At 35.8% G+C, this 21,956-nt stretch overlaps 1 protein-coding gene across 1 annotated transcript; it reads left to right on the top strand.

Annotated features, from left to right (window-relative positions):
- The first annotated feature begins 469 nt into the window (after window positions 1-469).
- LOC105178311 (brassinosteroid LRR receptor kinase) lies at window positions 470-4,607 on the top strand. Its single transcript, XM_011101771.3, has one exon. It carries the CDS (start codon window positions 692-694, stop codon window positions 4,370-4,372), a length of 3,681 nt encoding a protein of 1,226 aa, XP_011100073.1. The 5' UTR covers window positions 470-691; the 3' UTR covers window positions 4,373-4,607.
- The last annotated feature ends 17,349 nt before the right edge of the window (window positions 4,608-21,956 follow it).

Raw genomic sequence — 21,956 nt, 5'->3', positions numbered from 1 at the left:
GAGCTGTCAGAAGGAGATATTTATAATTTTAGGGGGTATTTGTCATATTCTAAACAATAAATGAGTATTTTTAATTATGAAAAATTTTAAAAGAGCCCATTGTAATTTACCCGTTAGAATCACAATGTTGTTGATTGGGAGAAGGGAGTGGAAGTGATATTTAATAAAAGTAGAAGGGGGAGATTGTAATAAATAGTAATTAGAGTTAATTATTCTTGAGGGCATCATGAATGAAGACAATTGCAATTAAAGAAAAGCAATGGAATCTCACATTAAAAATAGACAGTTCCATCTATTCTTAATCACACGTACGCGCAAACCTAGAGAGACAAACAGATTTTTGTAATAACAGGGCAACCCCCCCAAAGACCATTACGTATAGAGAGAGAAAGAGAGAGAAGAAGAGGCTAGACCTATACGTATAGAGAGAGAAAGATGTGTCACATGCCATGTGAACAACAGCTGTGTCCACTCCCACCATTTCAACTCGAGCAAATAATATACTCATAATTCACTATATATACCCATCTTACCTTCCTTACTCCGCCTTTTGACTCCCTTTCTTCACTTTTCACCTCTCTCTCTCTCTCTCTGAAAACAAACCAATCCTCTCTCTCCTCTCTCTCTCTCTCTCTCTCTCATGGAAGAAGCAAGAGAGCAGCCGAACTGGTAGAGAGAAAGAAAACAGCCCATGATGAAAATTTTCCAGTCTTTGAAGATGAAAACCGATAACAATCTCTTCCACCACCCTTTATACTCTGCCAAGTTTTTCTTGCTCTATTACTGTCACAATCTTCGGCTCACTATACCTGTAATCTTCTTCTTCTTCTTCTTGTTCATGTCTCTTACAGCCCCACAAGTTTCCTCCGCCGCCGCCGAGGAGAATGGCATCGTCGGAGACTCTCAGCAGCTTATTTCCTTCAAGAACTCACTCTCCAACCCCAATGAACTCATCAGCTGGCAGCCCACCATTTCTCCCTGCAATTTCCATGGCGTCTCCTGTAAGAACTCCAGGGTTTCCTCCATTGACCTCTCCAATTATCATCTCAACGCCGACCTGTCGAAAGTCGCGAGCTTTTTGCTTCCTCTCCAGAACTTGGAGTCCCTTGTGCTGAAAAACGCAAACATATCCGGCCCAATCTCTTCTGTTTCAAGATTGTCTTGCACTGCTCTCTTGAAATCGTTAGATCTATCTGAGAATGCGATTTCCGGGCCTGTGACTGATATTCCAGCACTTGGAGTTTGCTCCGGTTTGGTTTCTCTCAACCTTTCCAAGAATTCAATGGACCCTTTTGTTAAGGGAGGTGGAAGACCCTCTGGGCTGTCTTCGTCCTTACAAGTTCTTGATCTTTCTTACAACAATATTTCTGGTGAGAACGTTGTTTCTTGGCTTCTGTCCAGTGCGTTTTCAGGGCTGCAGTATTTGAGCCTGAAGGGTAACAAAGTTTCCGGGGTTTTCCCTGAATTCAACTTCAAGAATTTGTCGTATTTGGATCTTTCCATGAACAATATCTCGACCAATTTCCCCAAATTCAGCGACTGCTCCAGCTTGCAACACTTGGACTTGTCTTCCAACAAATTCTTTGGTGATGTTGGGAACTCACTTTCCACATGTGGGAAGCTGAGTTTCCTTAATCTCACCAACAATCAGCTAACAGGCGGAGTTCCAAACCTGCCAAGTGGGAGCATACAGTTTCTGTATCTCCAACAAAACGATTTCCAGGGCGTTTTCCCTCCTAGTCTGTCTGATTTCTGCACAACCCTTGTGGAGTTGGATCTTTCCTTCAATAATTTGACAGGTTCTCTGCCTGAAAGCCTGGCTTCTTGCTCTGCCCTGGAGCTTCTTGATATCTCCGTCAACAATTTCTCTGGTGAGTTGCCTGTCGACACCCTTTTGAAATTGAGCAATTTGAAGACTTTGAGGTTGTCTTTCAATAGTTTTGTGGGTGGTTTGTCTGATTCTTTGTCAAAGTTGGTGGCTTTGGAGACTTTAGATGTGAGTTCCAATAATATCTCCGGCCTGATTCCTTCTGGGCTCTGCCAAGAACCTAGGAACAGCTTGAAAGTGTTGTACCTTCAGAACAATATGTTCACAGGCCCAATACCAGAAAGCCTGAGTAATTGTTCGAATTTGGAGTCACTTGATCTCAGTTTCAATTACTTGACTGGAACAATCCCGCCTAGCTTGGGTTCCATGTCCAAGCTGAGGGATGTCATCATGTGGTTGAATCAACTCCATGGTGAAATCCCACAAGAGATTATGTACTTGAAGAATTTGGAGAACTTGATTCTTGATTTCAACGACTTGACCGGATCGATACCAGCTAGTCTTAGCAACTGTTCTAATTTGAATTGGATTTCTTTGTCGAATAATCAGTTGAGTGGGGAAATACCAGCGTCGTTGGGCCAGTTAGCCAATCTAGCTATTCTGAAGCTTGGGAATAACTCTTTGTCTGGGAGTATTCCGGAAGAGTTAGGGGATTGCCGCAGCTTGATTTGGTTGGATCTCAACAGTAATTTCCTGAATGGGACGATCCCACCGGCTCTGTTCAAGCAATCTGGCAACATCGCTGTTGCGTTGCTTACTGGGAAGAGCTATGTGTATATCAAGAATGATGGCAGCAAGCAGTGCCATGGAGCTGGGAATTTGCTCGAGTTTGTGGGCATTAGACAGGAACAGTTGAACAGAATTTCGACCAGGCATCCATGCAATTTCACTAGAGTTTACAGAGGAATCACTCAGCCAACCTTCAATCACAACGGGTCAATGATCTTTCTCGACCTTTCTTACAATAAGTTGGAAGGTAGCATCCCGAAGGAGCTCGGTTCCATGTTCTACTTGTCTATACTTAATATGGGACACAATGATCTCTCTGGTCCAATTCCCCAAGAGCTGGGGGGATTGAAGAGTGTTGCAATCCTTGATTTGTCCTATAATAGGTTGAACGGGACGATTCCACAGTCATTGACGGGCCTTACGTTGCTAGGAGATATTGATCTCTCGAACAATAATCTCTCAGGAATGATTCCAGAATCGAACCCATTTGATACGTTTCCTGATTACAGATTTGCAAATAATTCCGGCCTTTGTGGATACCCCCTTCCGCCTTGTGGCTCCGCATTAGGCACCGGAAGCGGCCAGCATCCAAAGTCCCATCGGAAACAAGCATCACTGGCAGGTAGTGTGGCAATGGGGTTGTTGTTTTCACTCTTCTGCATATTTGGTTTGATTATTGTTGCTGTTGAAACAAAGAAGAGGCGGAAGAAGAAAGAGGCTGCTCTTGAGGCCTATATGGAGAATCACTCCAACTCGGCAACGGCACAAAGCAACTGGAAGCTTAGCGCTCGTGATGCGTTGAGCATTAACCTTGCGACCTTCGAAAAGCCTCTAAGGAAGCTCACTTTTGCTGATCTTCTTGAAGCTACAAACGGCTTCCACAGCGACAGCCTTATAGGCTCTGGTGGTTTTGGCGATGTGTACAAAGCGCAGTTGAAGGATGGAAGCATCGTAGCCATCAAGAAATTGATACATGTGAGTGGTCAAGGCGATCGAGAATTCACTGCCGAAATGGAAACAATCGGGAAGATCAAGCATCGGAACCTTGTTCCCTTGTTGGGCTATTGTAAAGTGGGCGAGGAACGGCTCTTGGTCTACGAGTACATGAAGTACGGAAGTCTAGAAGATGTTCTGCACGACAGGAAAAAAATTGGGATCAAGCTAAACTGGGCGGCTAGGCGGAAGATTGCGATTGGAGCAGCTAGAGGATTAGCATTCCTTCATCACAATTGCATTCCTCATATCATTCACAGGGACATGAAATCTAGCAACGTTCTACTCGACGAGAATTTGGAGGCGAGGGTCTCCGATTTCGGAATGGCAAGGCTAATGAGTGCAATGGACACTCACTTAAGTGTCAGCACATTGGCTGGAACCCCCGGATACGTCCCTCCAGAGTACTACCAGAGCTTCAGATGTTCAACAAAAGGCGACGTCTACAGCTATGGTGTAGTTTTGCTAGAGCTGCTCACCGGGAAGCAGCCGACCGACTCCCCCGATTTCGGGGACAACAATCTAGTCGGGTGGGTGAAACAGCACGCCAAGACGAGAATAAGCGATGTCTTCGACCCAGAGTTGATAAAAGAGGATCCAAGCTTAGAGATCGAGCTTCTGCAACACTTGAAAGTAGCGTGCGCTTGCTTGGACGACCGGCCGTGGAAGCGTCCCACAATGATCCAAGTCATGGCGATGTTCAAAGAGATTCAGGCGGGATCCGGGCTCGACTCCGCTTCGTCAATCGCCATCGAGGACGGCGGTTTCGAAGGGGTGGAAATGAGCATAAAGGAAGGCAACGAGCTGTGCAAGCATTTGTGAAGATCACTTCAACCTCAAGAATTCTTTCGAGCCAAAAGATCCAACATTCGAGTCTCCAAAATTTTCCCATAAAACTACCACCCCTTTGTACTCGTACTAGAAATTTGTTGTACTTACACCTAGTAGTTAAACTCCAAAAAAGAAAACAGTAAAATCTTGTTATTATACATAAGAAGAAGAAAAGGTTGTCTTAACTTGTAAGAAATTTTGTACATATAATAGTTTGAGTTTGTTATGCTTTCTTTCTATTCAGTTAATGTTGATGGCTTTTTGTCAAGACTATAGATCCACCACTCTTTTGCATCTCTGACCTCACAGTGATGGTGACTAAGTGGATGGTTTTTTTGGATCTTTCTTTCATCATCATCCTCCTCCTCCTCCTTTATTCTTCCTTTTTCTTTTCTCTGAATTTAAAATTGTGAATTTTGGCTGCATATGTTGCAGCAGTACCGCTACATTTCAAAAAATTCTTACTCGAATCAAATTTATCAATCAAATTATTTTTCTTATACTACACATTAATCATATAATAAATATATTATATTTATTATATAATTAATTTTAATATGATCAAATTCGATCCCAACTATCATACATCAAATCCTTTCATCAAGAACTGAGCTGTAGGCCCCTCCATACTCATGCTTGCCAACTGTCATATTTTCTCAATTCCTCCTATTGTTTCTTTTGTTTCCTTTCAATCACATACAATATATGTGTATTATCATTCAATAATTGGTAGGAGAGGGAATAAAAAATTCCAAGTTACATCTCCCCTTGACTCAGTCAAACCACCTCTCTTTGTCACTTTAGATCAGGACTACAATTCACGGAGGATATCTATCATATTTGTTGTGTGATTGGCTCGACTTGATCAACTTTAATTTAAATGAGAATTTTTCTTTTTACATATAAATAGAATGTGAAAGTTTTTATTTGCATTAACCGTAAACATATTAAAGAGTGTCTATCAGGATCCAATGCAGCATTTGCTCCAGCGTATTGTGCTGGTATGGCAAATTTTCTTCAGTAATAAACGTATACTGTAGTGATATGACTATTCTGTGTATATAAAAATTCTCTAAAGAAGTTTATATACACCATTCCTAGATAATTCAAATTTCAAGGCACTTATAACTGCTTATCACCTGATTTTTATTATGAGAATCGAACTGAAAAATCGCCCAGTGTTTTCTCAATTTATTTTGTTTTTTTTTTTAAGAAAAGCAATTCTTGAAATATGTTCGAGATAAAGATTGATTAATTGGGATTTCTATAATAAATGGGTTCAATTAGAATTATTAAAAATAAATAAATAAATGAAGGGGTATGCACATTTTTAGGAAGATCCCATGTACTAATTTCTTGGAATACAATTTACCAATCATATATATATATTCATATTTTTTCTATAAATATTAGACTCTACTTTTAAGATTAGTAAGTGGTCCTCAAAATTGCATTGGTTTTGTGTCTTTACTTTGTGTGTGTTTGTGTGCATGCGCATGTGCACGTGTATTCTTGCTTCAAGAACTATGCATTTCCACAAAACAAGGCTGCCCCAAATTACCAATATGGGACCACATTTTTTTACCTTAAATTTCACTATAATACTATGGGTTTATTTGCACTTAGACCCCTTTAAAAATTTACTATTTACATCGATTCTTTCCGACAGATAATGGGAAAAAAAATTATGTAAGTTTTAAATTTTATACCATTTTGACTTTGTATATATTAGATTTATCCTTTTGTAAAGATAAATTTTTTTTCATGTGAGAATGTTAAAAAATGAGTAAAACTGAAAAATTTATTTAAATTTTCTACTGACATTTATAGTTTTCGTCCAAATCATTAAAAACGGGTCAGGTATACAAACGGAATTTTCAGATGGGGTGTAAGTATAATTATAAACATTTATTTAAAAAAATATAATTTTTTATTTTTAAATGGAATGTAAATGCAATTAATCCTAATACTATTGTCTCGTTATCCGAAGGAGGTGACATTATTACAACCACATAACTTATTTACTTCTTGTTATGTGAATGAGGTTTCATTATGACAAACTGCAAAACTCATTTACAAAAAGACAAATGGATAAGTTATATATGTTGATATCTCTTGAGTTTGTAAAATTATAAATATATTTTATTTAATAATAATTAAAATTTTATATAAATATTTTTTGAGGTATATTACATTGACATCTCATCAAAGGGTCTATCGATAAATTTTCAAAAATAAGAAATATTAATGTAATTAATCTAACTTTAGGGGATTCGATATAATTTACCCAAAAATATATCTTCTTAAAATTTGTTTGTATTATTATTTAAATGCGGTGACATTATAATTATAATTATAAAATTCATTTAAATCAGATAAAAATATATACACCCTAAAAACTCCCGACACGTTGAAAAATAAAGAAAAAAAGAATTGGAGATTATATATTTATATAAGGGATAATTATATTTACAACATCTACAGTTCATTACACACACTATCCATATTTTTTGCGTAATTATAGAAACCACTCATAACAGCAAAAAAGTAGCAATAGTTTGTGTAATGTTGTTGACGTTTTTGGAAGACGTATGTGTAATTTTTTAAAAAATATGAGTGGTTTGTGTAAATAATATCGAAGTTTTTGATGGGCGTATGTGTAATTTTTCAAAATACATGAATAATTGGGTAAATAAATTATAGATCAGGGGTCTAAATGTAATTATTATTTGAAATAATATGGAGGTAGTGCTGAATTCCAAGGATGGACCATAAATAAAATAATTCTCCCTACCTAATTATGGTTTCAATGCATGAAGCCATGCACAAACTATTCAAATCCTTATAATTAATGTATGCCCACTTGGATTCAAAGTCTTGTGCATTTTTATTTATACTTTAAGAAATTCAAGATTTGTCCTCATCTCTTCAACACCTTCCATTGTTTGTGGGGTTGGGGGGGGGGGGGGGGTAGGGTAGGGTAGGGTATGGTTTCCAAGGGTCAAAGATGGCCTAAACAAATATGTTTTGCACCTCCAAGATTTATAATTTCTAAGGCTTTTTCATTTGATTCTATTTTTAAATTTTATTTTATTTTTTAAAAACTTTAATTGGTTATATATATATATATGGTCATTTTATTTGGATAATTTTTTTTCAAATAATTATTCGTCTTGTATTCTAATTTACATACGCTTATCGTGAGTATAATTCTATATTGCTTTTATTATCCGTCCTAAATATATAATTTTTAAGATAGAAATTTTGAGTTAGAGTAAAAATTTATAAATATATATTATATAATTATTGAGAAAAAAATACAATTATTAAAAATAAGATAAATTTCATCGATACTCTTGATGTTAGGTCAAAATACACTAACACTCCCCGTATTTTATAAATTACAGCTACGCTCTCGAAAATTATAATTGTAAATTATAACTACGCCCCCTATTTAGAAGCAAAGTTTACACAAATACTCTTAAAAAAATATTACATTAACAACTCTCAGGGGATACAATTATAAATTTATGAAAAATATGATGTATTTATGTAATTTAACCTAATTCAAAAAAATACAATATAATTTACCTTAATAAAAAAGTTGCATCACTTTTCACACACCCTAAAAAACAAAAGAACCTAATTAAATGTGCATACCTAATTAGACAAGTTCCTGCAACTACAGCTATGATTGTTCTTCATCTTTCCTACTCTACATTTTAAATAATTGTGGTTTGTTCCCTAAATTAGCTTGCATTATTAATTATATATTATCCACTTGTTTTCATTTTATTATTATTTTTTTCTATATAAACCCAAATGCACGTTTACATCTCAGATCCCAAAAAATAAAATTAAAAAATTAGATTAATTTTTTATTTTTTAATTAATTTGAGATTAAATTACGACGAACTCCCCTAAAATTTGATAAAGTTATGTAATCCTTAAATGAAAGTCTGAAATTATCAATATTGCCATTGTTGTATTTATTTCTTATATATATATAAAATGGACGAAATATATGAAAAAATTTAAAAAAATTATTTACTTAATTCATAAAATAAATAGAATTATAATTCATAGATAATAAAGGTATTTTTGTGAGTTCAACATAAAAAAATAATGAATAAAAATCTAACGAAAATTAATGAATCGGGCTTATTGTTAAACGATTGTTAAATTTAAGAATTATTAATAATTTTTCAAGCGACAACAAAATATTTATAATTATATCAAATTTCACGAAAGCTCATTGTTATTTATTCTTTAACTTAAACCCAACCAAACAAAGTATTTAATTTCTTCTTTGAAAAATAATTAAATTGTTAATTAGTCCCATCACATGTGGGTGTACAATTGAAGGCATATGTCCCTTAGGTATGTGTCAATTTGATGAGAGAAGTGTATGTGGCATACGGCTGTCCTGATTGTCCTGATTGACGTACAAGATTAGTACTACCCACCCTTCACTATATTATTATCAGGGATAATTATACTCTTCTTCCATTAGGTTTAGGGTATTTATGAGTAAATTTTTTATTATTTGAAAAATTACATTTAATAATCTTGAGATTTATTTTCATCTATCAAATAAATCATCCTATTAATTAGAATTCACTTAATTTAATGATATTAATAAAAAAAACTAAATGAAATTAACATTTATCAGTGATTGACTTAACACTGGCTTATTGCAGGTCAAATAGCTTTTTTCGAACTAAACTATCCTTATAACGGTGAAGATGTACGTCCTCACATGTATTAACGTGTGAAGACGTATGAGGGTAATTTGATCATAAAAAGATTTATTGAACATGCTATGAGTTAGTAATAAGTCAATCGAGGATAAATATAGATTCTTCTTCGATATTTTTGTTAATACCAGAAAATTCGGTGTATTTTGGCTAACGAAAAGACTTATTTATTAGACGAAAGCAAACCTCAAAGGTGTTAGATGTAAATTTTCAAACCAACAAGGATCTATGTGTAGTTATATCAAACCTTATGGGAGAAAAATATAATTATCCCTTATTAATATTAATTAAGCCCTTAATCTTGATTGGTTGTACTTATAATATCTACTTAATGTCGCCTCAGAAGTGAATCAATTACAATTACATTACATTTTCAATAACCAAATTAATTATCAATATTAAATATTTATAATTAATTAATAATTATACTTTTCAAATAAGCAAATAATAGGGTGAAATTACACTTTTAACCCCACATGATAGGGTTTCAACGTTTTTAATCCTTTGCTATACGTAATCTTTAAAATTGTCCTAATATTGAAAAAATTCTACATATTCAGTCCCGTGCTTACTGAAATTTTCAACATAGTTTAAAAATTGAGAAAATTTTAATTAAAAAATTAATTTATTTATTGAACAAAAGATAATTTTTTGAATAATATATAATTTATATGTAATTATGACAAATATCATATGAAAAATAGAGTGATCCGGAAAATTAGGAGGAGTGCACGTGTGTGAGAGCGAGTGAGGGAGATAGGAGAGACAAGTTTAACTGTGTGGGAGGTGCGTGTATGGGGGTGAGAGTGACACATACACAAAGTAACACGCGCGCGTGGGCCTTTCCCCGACCCTACCAGCGTTTACTTACTCGCCGTCGCTTTACCATTAAAATTTTGAATTTAAAAAACACAATACAAATTTAATATACTAAAATTCATTTTTTAAATTAAAAATTTATATGCAATATAAAAGTCACTTATAATAATTATATATTATTAAATCAATTAAATTTTTATTAATTTAAATATATTTTATTTATTTATAAGTAATACCAATTAAATATCAAAATATTAATTTCAATTATTTTAAATTCTATTCTTTATTATAAATAATATTTAAATTAACTATTAAAATTTTAAAAAAATAATTATTTTTACTTTACTTTAAAAAATAATTTTTATTCTTTTACCTCCTTCCTCATAGTCGACATTTGGTGGCCGACAACGGTGCCAAGTGGTCACCTAGATCTGGTTGTCGACCCTTCCAAAATGGGGCTGTAGGGGTAGCGGAAAGGGGTCACGCGAGGTCGGCCCCTTTGACAAGGGCAACCTCGCCGTCGCCCCTTTGTGAGCCTGCAGTGCAGAACAGTCTAGGTGACGGCTAGTGGCGGCGGTTGTCGCCGCCTTAAAATATAGTATATATTATATATATATATCTAAATTATTTAATATCTGGATTGTTCATTTTTTTAAATTGAAGATCAATTGTTATTATATGAAGGGTATAACAATTCAGCAAAAAATTAATGCCGTTAGGACTTACATAACGGAAGGGGAGAGTATGCAATGTTTTAAAAATACAAGGATTTTTTTGTCTATTTTTTTAACACAGGGAATTTTTAGCTGAATTTTAAAACACAGGGGATTTTTTTATGCAATTTATCTAAAACTTATTTAACCTGCAATATTCGTAATAAGTCAATGGGGGATAAATATATATTTTTTAATTTTTTATTAATATCAAAAAATTTGAAGATTTGAGTGATGGAGGGGTTTATTTGTTAGACGGAAACGAACCTTAAGAGTACTAGATGTAATTTCTCAAACTACATAAGGTTTACATGTACTTACGCTAAACCTTAGAGTATGGGAGTATAAGTATCCCTATTTGTTATTTTGTTTTTACTACCCGTCTTTGTGTGTATATAATAAATAATAATTTTATATATATTTTTTAAGTTTGGTATAATTATATGTAGATTTCTTATAATTTGAAAATTATATTTAGAGTATGTTAGGTTGCGGTGAAAAATAGGAGTATAAGAGAAGTGGTAGTAAAAAGCAATGGATAAGAAATAGTTTGGTGTTAGGTTAGGGAAAGAGATAGAGGGGAAGTAAAAATTTTATATATATGAAATCCCTTTAGAGTCCAACTTTATTTTCATCCAAAATTGGACGAAAAAGCGAAAGTATAAAGGTATTTATGGTCTTTATTTACTGTATTGTCCACATATATGTATATATATAGTTTTTCTCCAATTCTTTTCTCATTTTTGCTCATAGTATCATACATAATTGCCACTGAAAAGATAACAAACTCACTGAAAAACTACTGCATTTAACTCAATGATGAACATTTTTATTAATAAAAAATATTCTTGTTCTTATTTATAAATATTTTTGTTAATAAGGTTTTTAAGTTTTTTATAAACTAATACAAAATAAAAAGAAGGGTTATTCAGTAAAATTATAAAAAATAATCTTTTCTTTTGAATCTCTTTTGCTCGTACCAAACAAGTGGAAGTGTTTGAGATTTATCCCCCTTCCAATTATATTAAATAATGTGAAGAAAAAACTATTATTCTTTCCTTCCCCTTCCCCCTTTCACGTTCTTTTTCCTCTTACTTGAACCAAACGAACAATTAGTATTCCTTAGGTTTGTTTACTCCTATCAAATAAATTCTTTCATTAGTCAAAATTCATCGAATTTGTTGGTATTAAAATAAATATAAAAATAATTCATATTTATCCTTAATTGACTTTTTACGGATTTAGTCCATGTCAAATAAATTTTTTATGATCAAATTACTCATATACATCGTCACATTTTAATACATGTGATGAGGTATATCTTCATCGTTATAAAGATAGTTTAGTTAGAAATATTTATTTGACCTGCAATAAGTCAGTAATACATCAGTTGAGGGTAAATATCAATTTTTAGTCAATTTTCTATTAATATCAACAAATTCAATGAACTATGACTGACGAACGTATCAATTTATTAAACTAAAGCAAAGTTCAAGAGTGCTAGATATAATTTTCTAAACCACATGAGGACTATATGTGTAATTATACCAAATCTCAGGGGAAGACGACTGTAATGATCCCTATAATAAATAATCTTTCATATATTAAAATATATTATAAATAAAATAAAATATATAAATCAACAAAACATATTTCAAAAAAAGAAAAAAAAACAACTTAAGGTATTATGAAAACAACAAAATAATTGTGGCGGTTGTGTTAAAATAATGTGAAGTCACTTTAAGAAAACAAAAAAAGTTATAATTAATAATTATCTTATACTATTAGGGTAATAATTATTGTACTTAAAAATTGGTGCGGTGATATCATTAATTGTCATCTGTGAGTGTAGAGAGTATTTTTTTCTTTTTTATTAACTAGTTATTGTGTCACATTGTTCCTACCTGTATATAATAAATAATTTTTCATACTTTGATATATATTATAAATAAGAGTAAAATATATAAATCAATAAATTGCATTGAAAAAATCAAGAAAAGATTAATTTATCAGTTAACGTAAAATTTAAAAATTTAACAAATAAGTTATCTTATTAAAGTGCATTTCTTTGTTTCACAAAAAGTGGTGTGATAATATTGTTAACCGATATTTGTGAGGGTGAATGTCCTTTCTTTTTAAAATAAAAAATAAAAAACGATCGAATTGCATTTTAAAATTTTTAGATTTTAGGCAGACTGCTATTTGAGACAACGACTCTATCCTTTTTTTAAAAATAAAATAAAATTTATTTTGCGAAAATTTGTGTTTGTCTTCTTGCAAAAAAATTGTGCTTGTGCTTCCTCCAAAACATTTTCTCAATTCGAATGGCCAAAATCTTATTCAGTTCTTGCGTAATTTTTCTTTTTTTTCTTTTTTTTTCTTATTGGTGAAAATGAGTTGAAGATTTACAAGATCGGCCGAAGATTTTTTCAATCGAGGCTAGTATAGTAAGTTGCTTTTACTATTTTTTGGTTTGATGTTTATGCACTTGGTTGTTTTCATAATGATATTGTTATTAGCTCAATTTATATATATATATATATATATATATTACGAAGATTTGGCAAAGAAAAACAATATTGATATTATTGTATATTTTAGAGGTCAACGAATTGATTGATATGATGGTGTGAGTTATGATCGCCTCTAGTCGAATTTATGAAAATATGTCATAAAGTTACGTTAGTTGAACTAGAGTCAATTTTGTATGAAGAACTTGGGCTTCGTTTGGTTGATTTTAAGCTACAAATATATTTTAGATACACAACATATAGTACTGCTAGAAGACAGAGATGGTGTTACCAATTAAGACGGTTGGTGATGTGTAATTTTGTTTTTCACTCCAGTGCGTGGATATGTGTTCATATATTTTTGTTGAAACAGAGATTGTTTATGAAAATACTGTATCAGATGACTCATTTGTTGGTGATTGAGGAACATACATGTTTATGTTAACACAAGATTCACACAGCTTGCTAGCAGTGATGGTTAAGGTTGGGATTAATAAAGATTATGCAGGTTCATCTACATACAATCAACAAGACAACGAGTATTTAAATGTTGAGCCAGGAGCAAATAGTTTTTTAAATAATGATCCAATGGACACAGAAATATATGAGGTTGAAGTAGAGGGTCAAATTGATGATAATCCTGAAAATGATGAAGTCAGCATTCCAGAGTTTTATTGGATGTGCTTGGAAGAATGATAATGAGTCAACAAGCCATGTCGAGGAGGAGATTGATTTGAACATGCACGCCATATAGAAATCACCTTCTCTATACCAATTGTTCCATTTTTTAATACAACACGTTCAGAGGTCTCTGTTGACTCATACAATATCCCTACTTGTAATTGGAGTAATCTTTACGATTCAAACTCTAAAGAGCTCGCATATGGAATGATTTTCAAGAGAAAGACCACTTGAAAGAGAGTGTACAAGATTTTTTTTGTGTATTTTGTAACACGAGAATACCATATAGTTGAGGACAAACCAAAATTGTGGAAGGTTGTGTGCAAATATGAAGCAGAGAGTGGGTAAATAACGGGCATCTTATGTTTCATGGTGTTTGTGTGGCATAAAACGACAGTGATTGGGTATTGGGCGCTTCGCCATCATTTGGTGTTCGAATAAATTATAACAACATATTATTTGATCAATACAATGGAATCTATATGTCGAGAAATAACTATATATAAACAACATCATTACCACATACCTCATTCTCTTTCATTCGGTCCAACGGATTTCTGATAACACGCAGGGGATTGTGAGCGCTATATGTCCAGAATATATGATACAATCATCTAAAAGACCATAATGACAAGAATAAATTTAAGTAAAAAATACAGATTTATTTTATCATTATAATTAGGGATAATTACACTCCCCTTCACTGAAGTTAGGTGTAATTTCATTTAAATTTCCTATGATTTTTGAAAAATTACATCTAGCACCCCTAAGATTTGCTTCTGTCTAATAAATAAATCTCCCTGTTAATCAAAATTCATCGAATTTGTTGATATTAACAAAAAAAAATGAACAAAAATCTAGATTTACCTTTAATTTGACTTATTATTGACTCATTGTAGGTCAAATAAAATATTTTTTTGACCAAATTATTATCATACATCTTTACAGGTTAATGCATGTGAGAAGGTATATCTTCACTGTTATAAGGGTAATTTAATCCGAAAAAATTATTTGACCTGCAATAAGTCAATCGACAGTAAATATCAATTTTTATTCAATTTTTTCATTAATATCAATAAATTCAGTGAATTTTGACTAACAGAGAGATTTATTTGTTAAATGGAAGTAAACCTCAGGGATGATAGATGTAATTTTTCAAACTGCAAGGAGCCTACATGTAATTACATCAAACTTCGGGCGGAGGGGAGGGAGTGTAATTATCCCTTATAATTATAAATGTAATAAGCATACCGTGCAACATATGTAGGGACATGTAGGATAATTTCATCGTGAATTATTGTTGGCTGCAATATTATGTCATCGTTGGAGGAAATTGCTTTTACAGTTATAAACCGAGATCATGCCTAAATTTGTAACAGCTACATGGCCCTGCATATATTAATTTTTCCTCTCTACTATGTTGTAGGCAACTCTTTCTACGACATGTCAACACCGTTGTACAACAATTTGAGGTACCACATTGCCAATGTCCTCCATATCTCGTAATATAGTGATCCGTAGTATCGGACATAATACACCCACAGACAAAATACATATTCATGTTTCTTGCAATACTTTCCCCAAATAGCTATCATTGTCACACGTGTTGCCCAACAACCAGTCATTTAAAATAGTGAGTTCTGTTCATGAATGTCTAAAAAGCTTCTCATTCGGATAGCACCCCGACCATTGATAGCAATAATCTTACCACTGTTGAGTAGTCTACTTTGTATCTACTCCAATAATAACATTACATTCAATCGAAATGGCCTAGTTGATGACTATGTCCGAAGTGTCATAGTCACCTCACCAATCGGAAAATGTAAACTATGAGTTTCGAATCGTCATCTCTCCATTAATGCAGTAATAAAGTGTCGGTCAATTTTAGTATGACGAAAATGGATAACCCCTAAGAAACTCATATTTTGCAATACTTATAAAATACGAACATGGCATGGGATCAGTTGAAAACCCCAAAAAAGAAGTATCACCACAACGTACATTTAAAGTTATATCCTGACCTCTAGGCATATCTTCAAATTGATAATTTATCTGTTTGTAAAACATACTACTATCACATGGACCAAATTTAACCATAATTCAACTCTCAATATATATATATATATATATATATATAGATTGTTGCTTGAAACTTTTTTTCCCTTAAGAAATTTTTTTTAAGGATAATTACACTCTCCTCCCCTGAGGTTTGGGGTAATTACACCTAGACCTTCTGTAGTTTGGGAAATCACATCTTGCACCCCTGAGGTTTGCTTTCACTTAACAAATAAGTCCCTCCGTTAGTTAAAATTCAACAAATTTGTTGATATTAATAAAAAAATCAGGAAAAAAAAATCTATATTAACCTCTGATTGACTTATTACTGACTTATTGCAAGCAACCAAATTATTCTCATATGTCTGCACCTATTAATGCATGTGATGAGATATATTTTCACCATTATTTTAGTCCAAAAAATTTATTTGACCTGCAATAAGTCAGTAATCGATCACTGAATTTTTCATTCAATTTTTGGATTGATATTAGCAAATTCAATGAATTTTGAGTAATAGAAGAATTTATTTATTAGACGAAAGCAAACTTTAGGGGTGCTAAATATAATTTCTTAAAGTACAAGGATTTATATGTAATTACACCAAGTCTCAAGGAATGAGAGTGTAATTACCCCAAATTTTTATTTCAAAAATTTGTTTTGGTCCTATTGTGTAAAAGGCATCAATTTTACAGAGGAACTTCTTTTTTTTTTCGGTAAAGGTAAATTTCATTAAGTAAAAAAAGTATAATAGTACAATACATCTTGCTTAATCTAAGCGGTTTCCTCGACAGGCCAAAGAATCCGCCATAAGCGATAAAGCGCACAAGTGCTAATAGCAATAGGTAATTCTACACTAACCTCTGCTGAACATCTCGAACCATCAGCGCACCCACAGTGCGTGTATCTCTATGTACTCCATCAAATCGCCTAATGTTGCGCTCACGCCAGATATGGTACACACACGAGGCCAAAAGAGCGCGGTAGGCCGTAGAAACATAGTGTTTGTCTCTCCATCTGCGAGCAGCCCATAAGACATAGTAGCCCAAGCTCAGTTGGGCCAATCAAATTGAAGTGTGCGTCGAATCACCGTCAAGCAGCCACGCGAATAAGTGCAGCGAAAAAAAGGATAATCATGGGTCTCATCAGCACCATCAGAACAAAGTACGCAGAAACTATTAATATGAGCCAACCAAGGCTTATACATAGTAGAGAGTCTACCAAGGATCGCCAGTCATAATAAAAAAGTATGTCTAGGGATTTTGAAGCGGTCCATCAATAGTGAAGACCAGCCTACCTTGGGCCCTTCACCCCGTAGTAAACGAATCATCATAGTAACTGTTAGTTGTGTATCTCTTGACTGCCAAAGGATACGATCAGCCCCTCCATGGATGGGTGGAAGAGACTGCAAGAGCTGTAAGAAGTGAGTGCCAGTGATAGAGGGCCAACACCATTGCCCATCTAAAAGGAAAATCGCAACCTTGTCCGTCTCCATAGTATTTGTAAGTCGAGGGCCTTGCGGAAACTGCTGGATGAATGGACCAAGATCATGCCAAGGATCGTGCCATAGGAAAAAAGTAGTTCCATCCCCTATGAAATAAAGAATAAAAGGCCGGAGAAGTGGCTGTAAGCGAAGGAGTTTCCTCCAATCCCAAGAACCCCCTCGCTCAGGGGCCGTCCAAAATGGTAACCTTTCTCAAGCATGTATGATATATCCAATCAACCCAAATCGAAGCTCGGTTGTCGTGGATAATCTGCCATAATTTGAGTCCTATAAGTGCGCGGTTAAGAGTAGTAATATCTTGAATCCCTTGACCACCTTCATCAATAGGACGACATATGCAATCCCATGCCACCTTTGCATACCCTCGAGTAGATGATCCCTTCCATAAGAAAGTACTCAACCATTTTTCTATCTCTCGAATAATGCCTTTGGGTAGAATAAAAGCGGATGCCCAATAGATATTAAGGGCAGTAAGAATAGATTTAATAATATGTACTCGTCCTGCATAAGATAACACTGTGCCCTCCCATCCTTTAATGCGCTGATCCAGTTTTAACAGTAAGGGTCGGCAATTCAAAATAGTGAGCCGTGATGAGATAAGAGGAAATCCCAAATACTTCATTGGCAGAAGTCCCTCTTGGAAGTGGAGTTGGTCAATAAGCAAATCTCGGATCCCCATAGCTGACCGTGAGATAATAAAGTTACTCTTTTGGGGGTTGACCCGAAGGTCGAACAAATCCCCAAATAAATTAAGTCCCTGCTTGAGCACTCATACGGACTCTAGCTCAGCCCAACAGAACAGTAATAGGTCATCTGCAAATCCAAGTTGAACCAATCTCAACGGCTCGCATTTCCAGTGAAAACAAATCTCTTGTCTTGATCAATTAGTTGCTGCAAAATAAGATTAAAAACTTCCATAATCAAGACAAATAAATATGGGGACATGGGGTCTCCTTGGCGAAGATCCCGAGCACCAGCAACGAAACCATATGGTTTCCATTAATCCCAATAGAGAACGAGGTAGTAGTAATACATTCTTCTACCCAATGAATAAGCCTGTCAGGAAATCCAAAGAGCTGCAAGGTAGCAATGAGGAAATCCCATTTAACTGTATCATATGCCTTACGTATATATACCTTAAGGGCACAGCGAGGTGGCAAGCGCTGTTGATTATACCCTATAAAAAACTCCTGCGCCAGTAGTATATTATCGCTAATAGAGCGACGTGGAACAAAGGCTGTCTGCGCTGGACTAATAAGTTTATCCATCACCAAACTCATTCTTTGCACAATGATTTTAGTAATGACTTTATACAAAACATTACAACAAGCAGTCGGTCTAAAGTCAGATACACGTGTAGGATTGTGTACCTTGGGGATGAGTGCCAGAACTGTAGCATTCACCTGTCTCAAGAGTCGGCCAGTGGTACGGAAATTCCGAACAGCCTGCATCACTTCAGCACCTACAATAGGCCATGCGGCTTGATAAAATCCCGAGATATACCCATCCGGCCCAGGGGCTTTATCAGCTGCAATATCAAATATAGCCAATTTAACCTCATCATCTGACACCGGGTGCATCATCACTCGAGCCTCTTCATTGGTCACAATGTGGTGTACCCACGGACATAGGTATCGAAAGTCTAGAAACCTTCTACACCGCTCGCCCCCCAGCAAGTTGCCATAGAACCCAATAAACTCCTGGATCACCTCCTGGTAATCCGTACAGGTATGGCCAAGCTCATCATCAATTTAGAAAATTCGTCGTTTTGTACGATGCTGCGCAATTTTTCGAAAAAATACTCGCGAGCATTGATCTCCTCCTTTCATCAATTGCATCTTGGCACGCTGCTGAAGCATAACATGCTCAAGCTGCACCGCTCGTGCATATATCAATCTGCAACAATGCTCAAGCGACAAGAACAGAGAATTATGTCGATCCATGCTGAGTAACCGCTGAGCCGTATCAAGAAAGTCCTTGGCCAGCTGCACATTACGTGATAAATCTCCCTTATTCCTTCACTGTTTTCGAAACACGGGCTTTAGTGCTTTGAGTTTACGCATAACCGAGTACATTGGAATTCCCACAATATGGTGCCGCCAAGTATTCTGCACACTAGGAATAAATTGAGAGGATAAAGCAAGATAGTTATCAAAACGAAACATACCTCCCAACCGTTGTTGGGTGTTCCCTCTAAGAACAAGGGGGGAATGATCGGAAAAACGTGGTGTGAGGCTTATGTAGGAAGCCCTCGGCCATCTCATCACCCACATGTCATTCCCTAGCATTCGGTCCAATCGCTTCCATAAACTATGGGAATCAGTACTACAGTTGTGTCACGTAAACCATTCCCCTTGCATAGGTAAAGAGAGCAAGCCAGTATGCACGATACAATCATTAAACTCATCACTAGCTAGTCAGTTGTCACCCGCCTGGCCACATACTTTGCTAGAATCGTACACCAGATTAAAATCACTTCCTACCAACCACATCTCCTTAGAACACTGTCCTGCAAGCGTAATAAGTGCCTGCTAAAACTCTCGGCGGGCACTAATATCGTTCGCTCCATAGACAATCGTAATAGTATAGACATTATCGACATTCCTCATACAGACACGATAGTGGATATATTGTACACCAATATCCATAATAGTGACATCAAGTAATTCATCATCCCATGCAAGCCATATTCGATTCCCAGAACTCACATAATCAGTAAACCACTTCCAACGAGGAAGTGTGGCAAGTTGAATACGTACCGCATTTTTTGCTTGGACCCGTGTTTCCAAGAGGCCGAGAAAGTGTAAGTGATAATCCTCAACCAGGGTGGAGACTGCAAGTTGGTGGTCTCGCCTATTGAGTCCCCGTACATTCCATATAACTAAATTCAGCATGGATTACTATATGAGGGGTTGCATTTGTTAGGACCCCGAGTGACTTCATCTGTATCAGTATCAAGGTAGGTTAGCGCATCAAAACTATTATGCATCGCAATTTTCTTACCTTTATCACATCTATTTCCCGTGTTAGGGACCCCCATGCTGTCATCCATAGCCACCTCAACCTCCGGAGCAGGCGAAGGCGGTATAGGTGCAACAGAAGCTGCCACAGCTGTCTGAGGCCAAGCACGCTGAACATACACTGAAACCGGGGGCTTCAAAACTTTATTGATCGCACAATCCTTCATTGCATGTCCCAGACTCATACAAGTGGTGCATTTTGGAGGGAGCCACTCATATTCTACATCGACTTTACATGCGACTTCCCCCCCCCCCCCTCAGTCGGAGACATGACAATAAGATGCTTTAGTAATTTCATAGTAACATCAAGCATAACACACACACGAGCGAAATCCAGTCTCGTGCATGCTCTAGTGATCGCATCCTGATAGAACGGCCATCCTATTACACTTGCCACTTGCCACCATACTCAATCCCTCATTAGTCCACAATTCCATCGGCAGGTGTCGAATTCTAACCCACATCGGGACTTGTGTGTGTTTCAACTTTCTCATCACCATGCCTGGTTCCCACTTCTGCAAGTCTATGGGTTGCCCTTGGAATAACCATGGACCCCCCTCAATGATCTCCTCCATTGCCACAGTCGTTTTAAATCGGAAGAAGAAAAATCCATTTGAACTTGTTGTAACATCAATCAACAATGGCTATATAGATTTAACGTAATCTTTAAGGTAATGAAAATAAGGACGTTTACTAAGAAAATATCCAACCACTGTGGAATTCCAACGACGTGACCCAATTCGAATAGTTTCCAACGTAGGACGAATAACAATCTCTCCATTTTGCTTCGATGGGAGAACATATTCCAAAGTTTTACGGGTCGAATTATGGAATGCATCTGCAATTTTGTCACTAGCATTAGGAATATTCAAGCAAGAATGCAGGAGAATGTTACCGACAAAAAGTCTGGTCTGCGTCAAGGCCGGCATATGTACAGAAGCCGTCACGGGAGGCAAACCCACTACTGATGGCTTAACAGGTTGCGGCGCAACGGCAGTAGCAGAAGTCATCACTGGTGGCGCAACAGAATCAGTTTCAGTCGTCGGTAGCGTACGGACTGGCGACGAAGCAACATCCATCCTCGAACAGGCCACCACTGGCATCAAAACAGAAACCGGCAGGGACTCAACCACAGCAACAGAGTTTGTTTCCACCGTCTGTGCAGCAGAAGCCGGCAGAATCAAAGCAGATGGGGGCCGGCAAGCCATGCGCAGTCCTCGTGCTAAACGCACTGTCAAAATACGGCTCGGGCGAATTGGACCATAACGCGATTCCCACTTCTTTTTTAGGGTTTCCAGCGCCGTTAGGGAAGCGACATCTCCATCATCAATAATCCTATTTGCCAGCGTCAAGAATTTTGCAATGTTGAAAGAAGAACGAACGTCATCCAAATCAATTGGCGGCAATAAACCAATTTCATCCTCTCTCTGATGGAACTTGCCTCCTAGAGCGGCCTCACCGGCATCCTCCACTACAGCACCATCGTCAGTGCCGTGCATGAGGATAGGAGAGTCCATC

This window comes from Sesamum indicum, linkage group LG9 (assembly GCF_026168435.1).
Source record: "Sesamum indicum cultivar Baizhima isolate 11 linkage group LG9, ASM2616843v1, whole genome shotgun sequence".
Classification (NCBI taxonomy): domain Eukaryota; kingdom Viridiplantae; phylum Streptophyta; class Magnoliopsida; order Lamiales; family Pedaliaceae; genus Sesamum; species Sesamum indicum.
The sequence above is the reverse complement of the archived record's forward strand: the minus strand, read 5'-3'. Positions and strand labels throughout refer to the sequence as shown.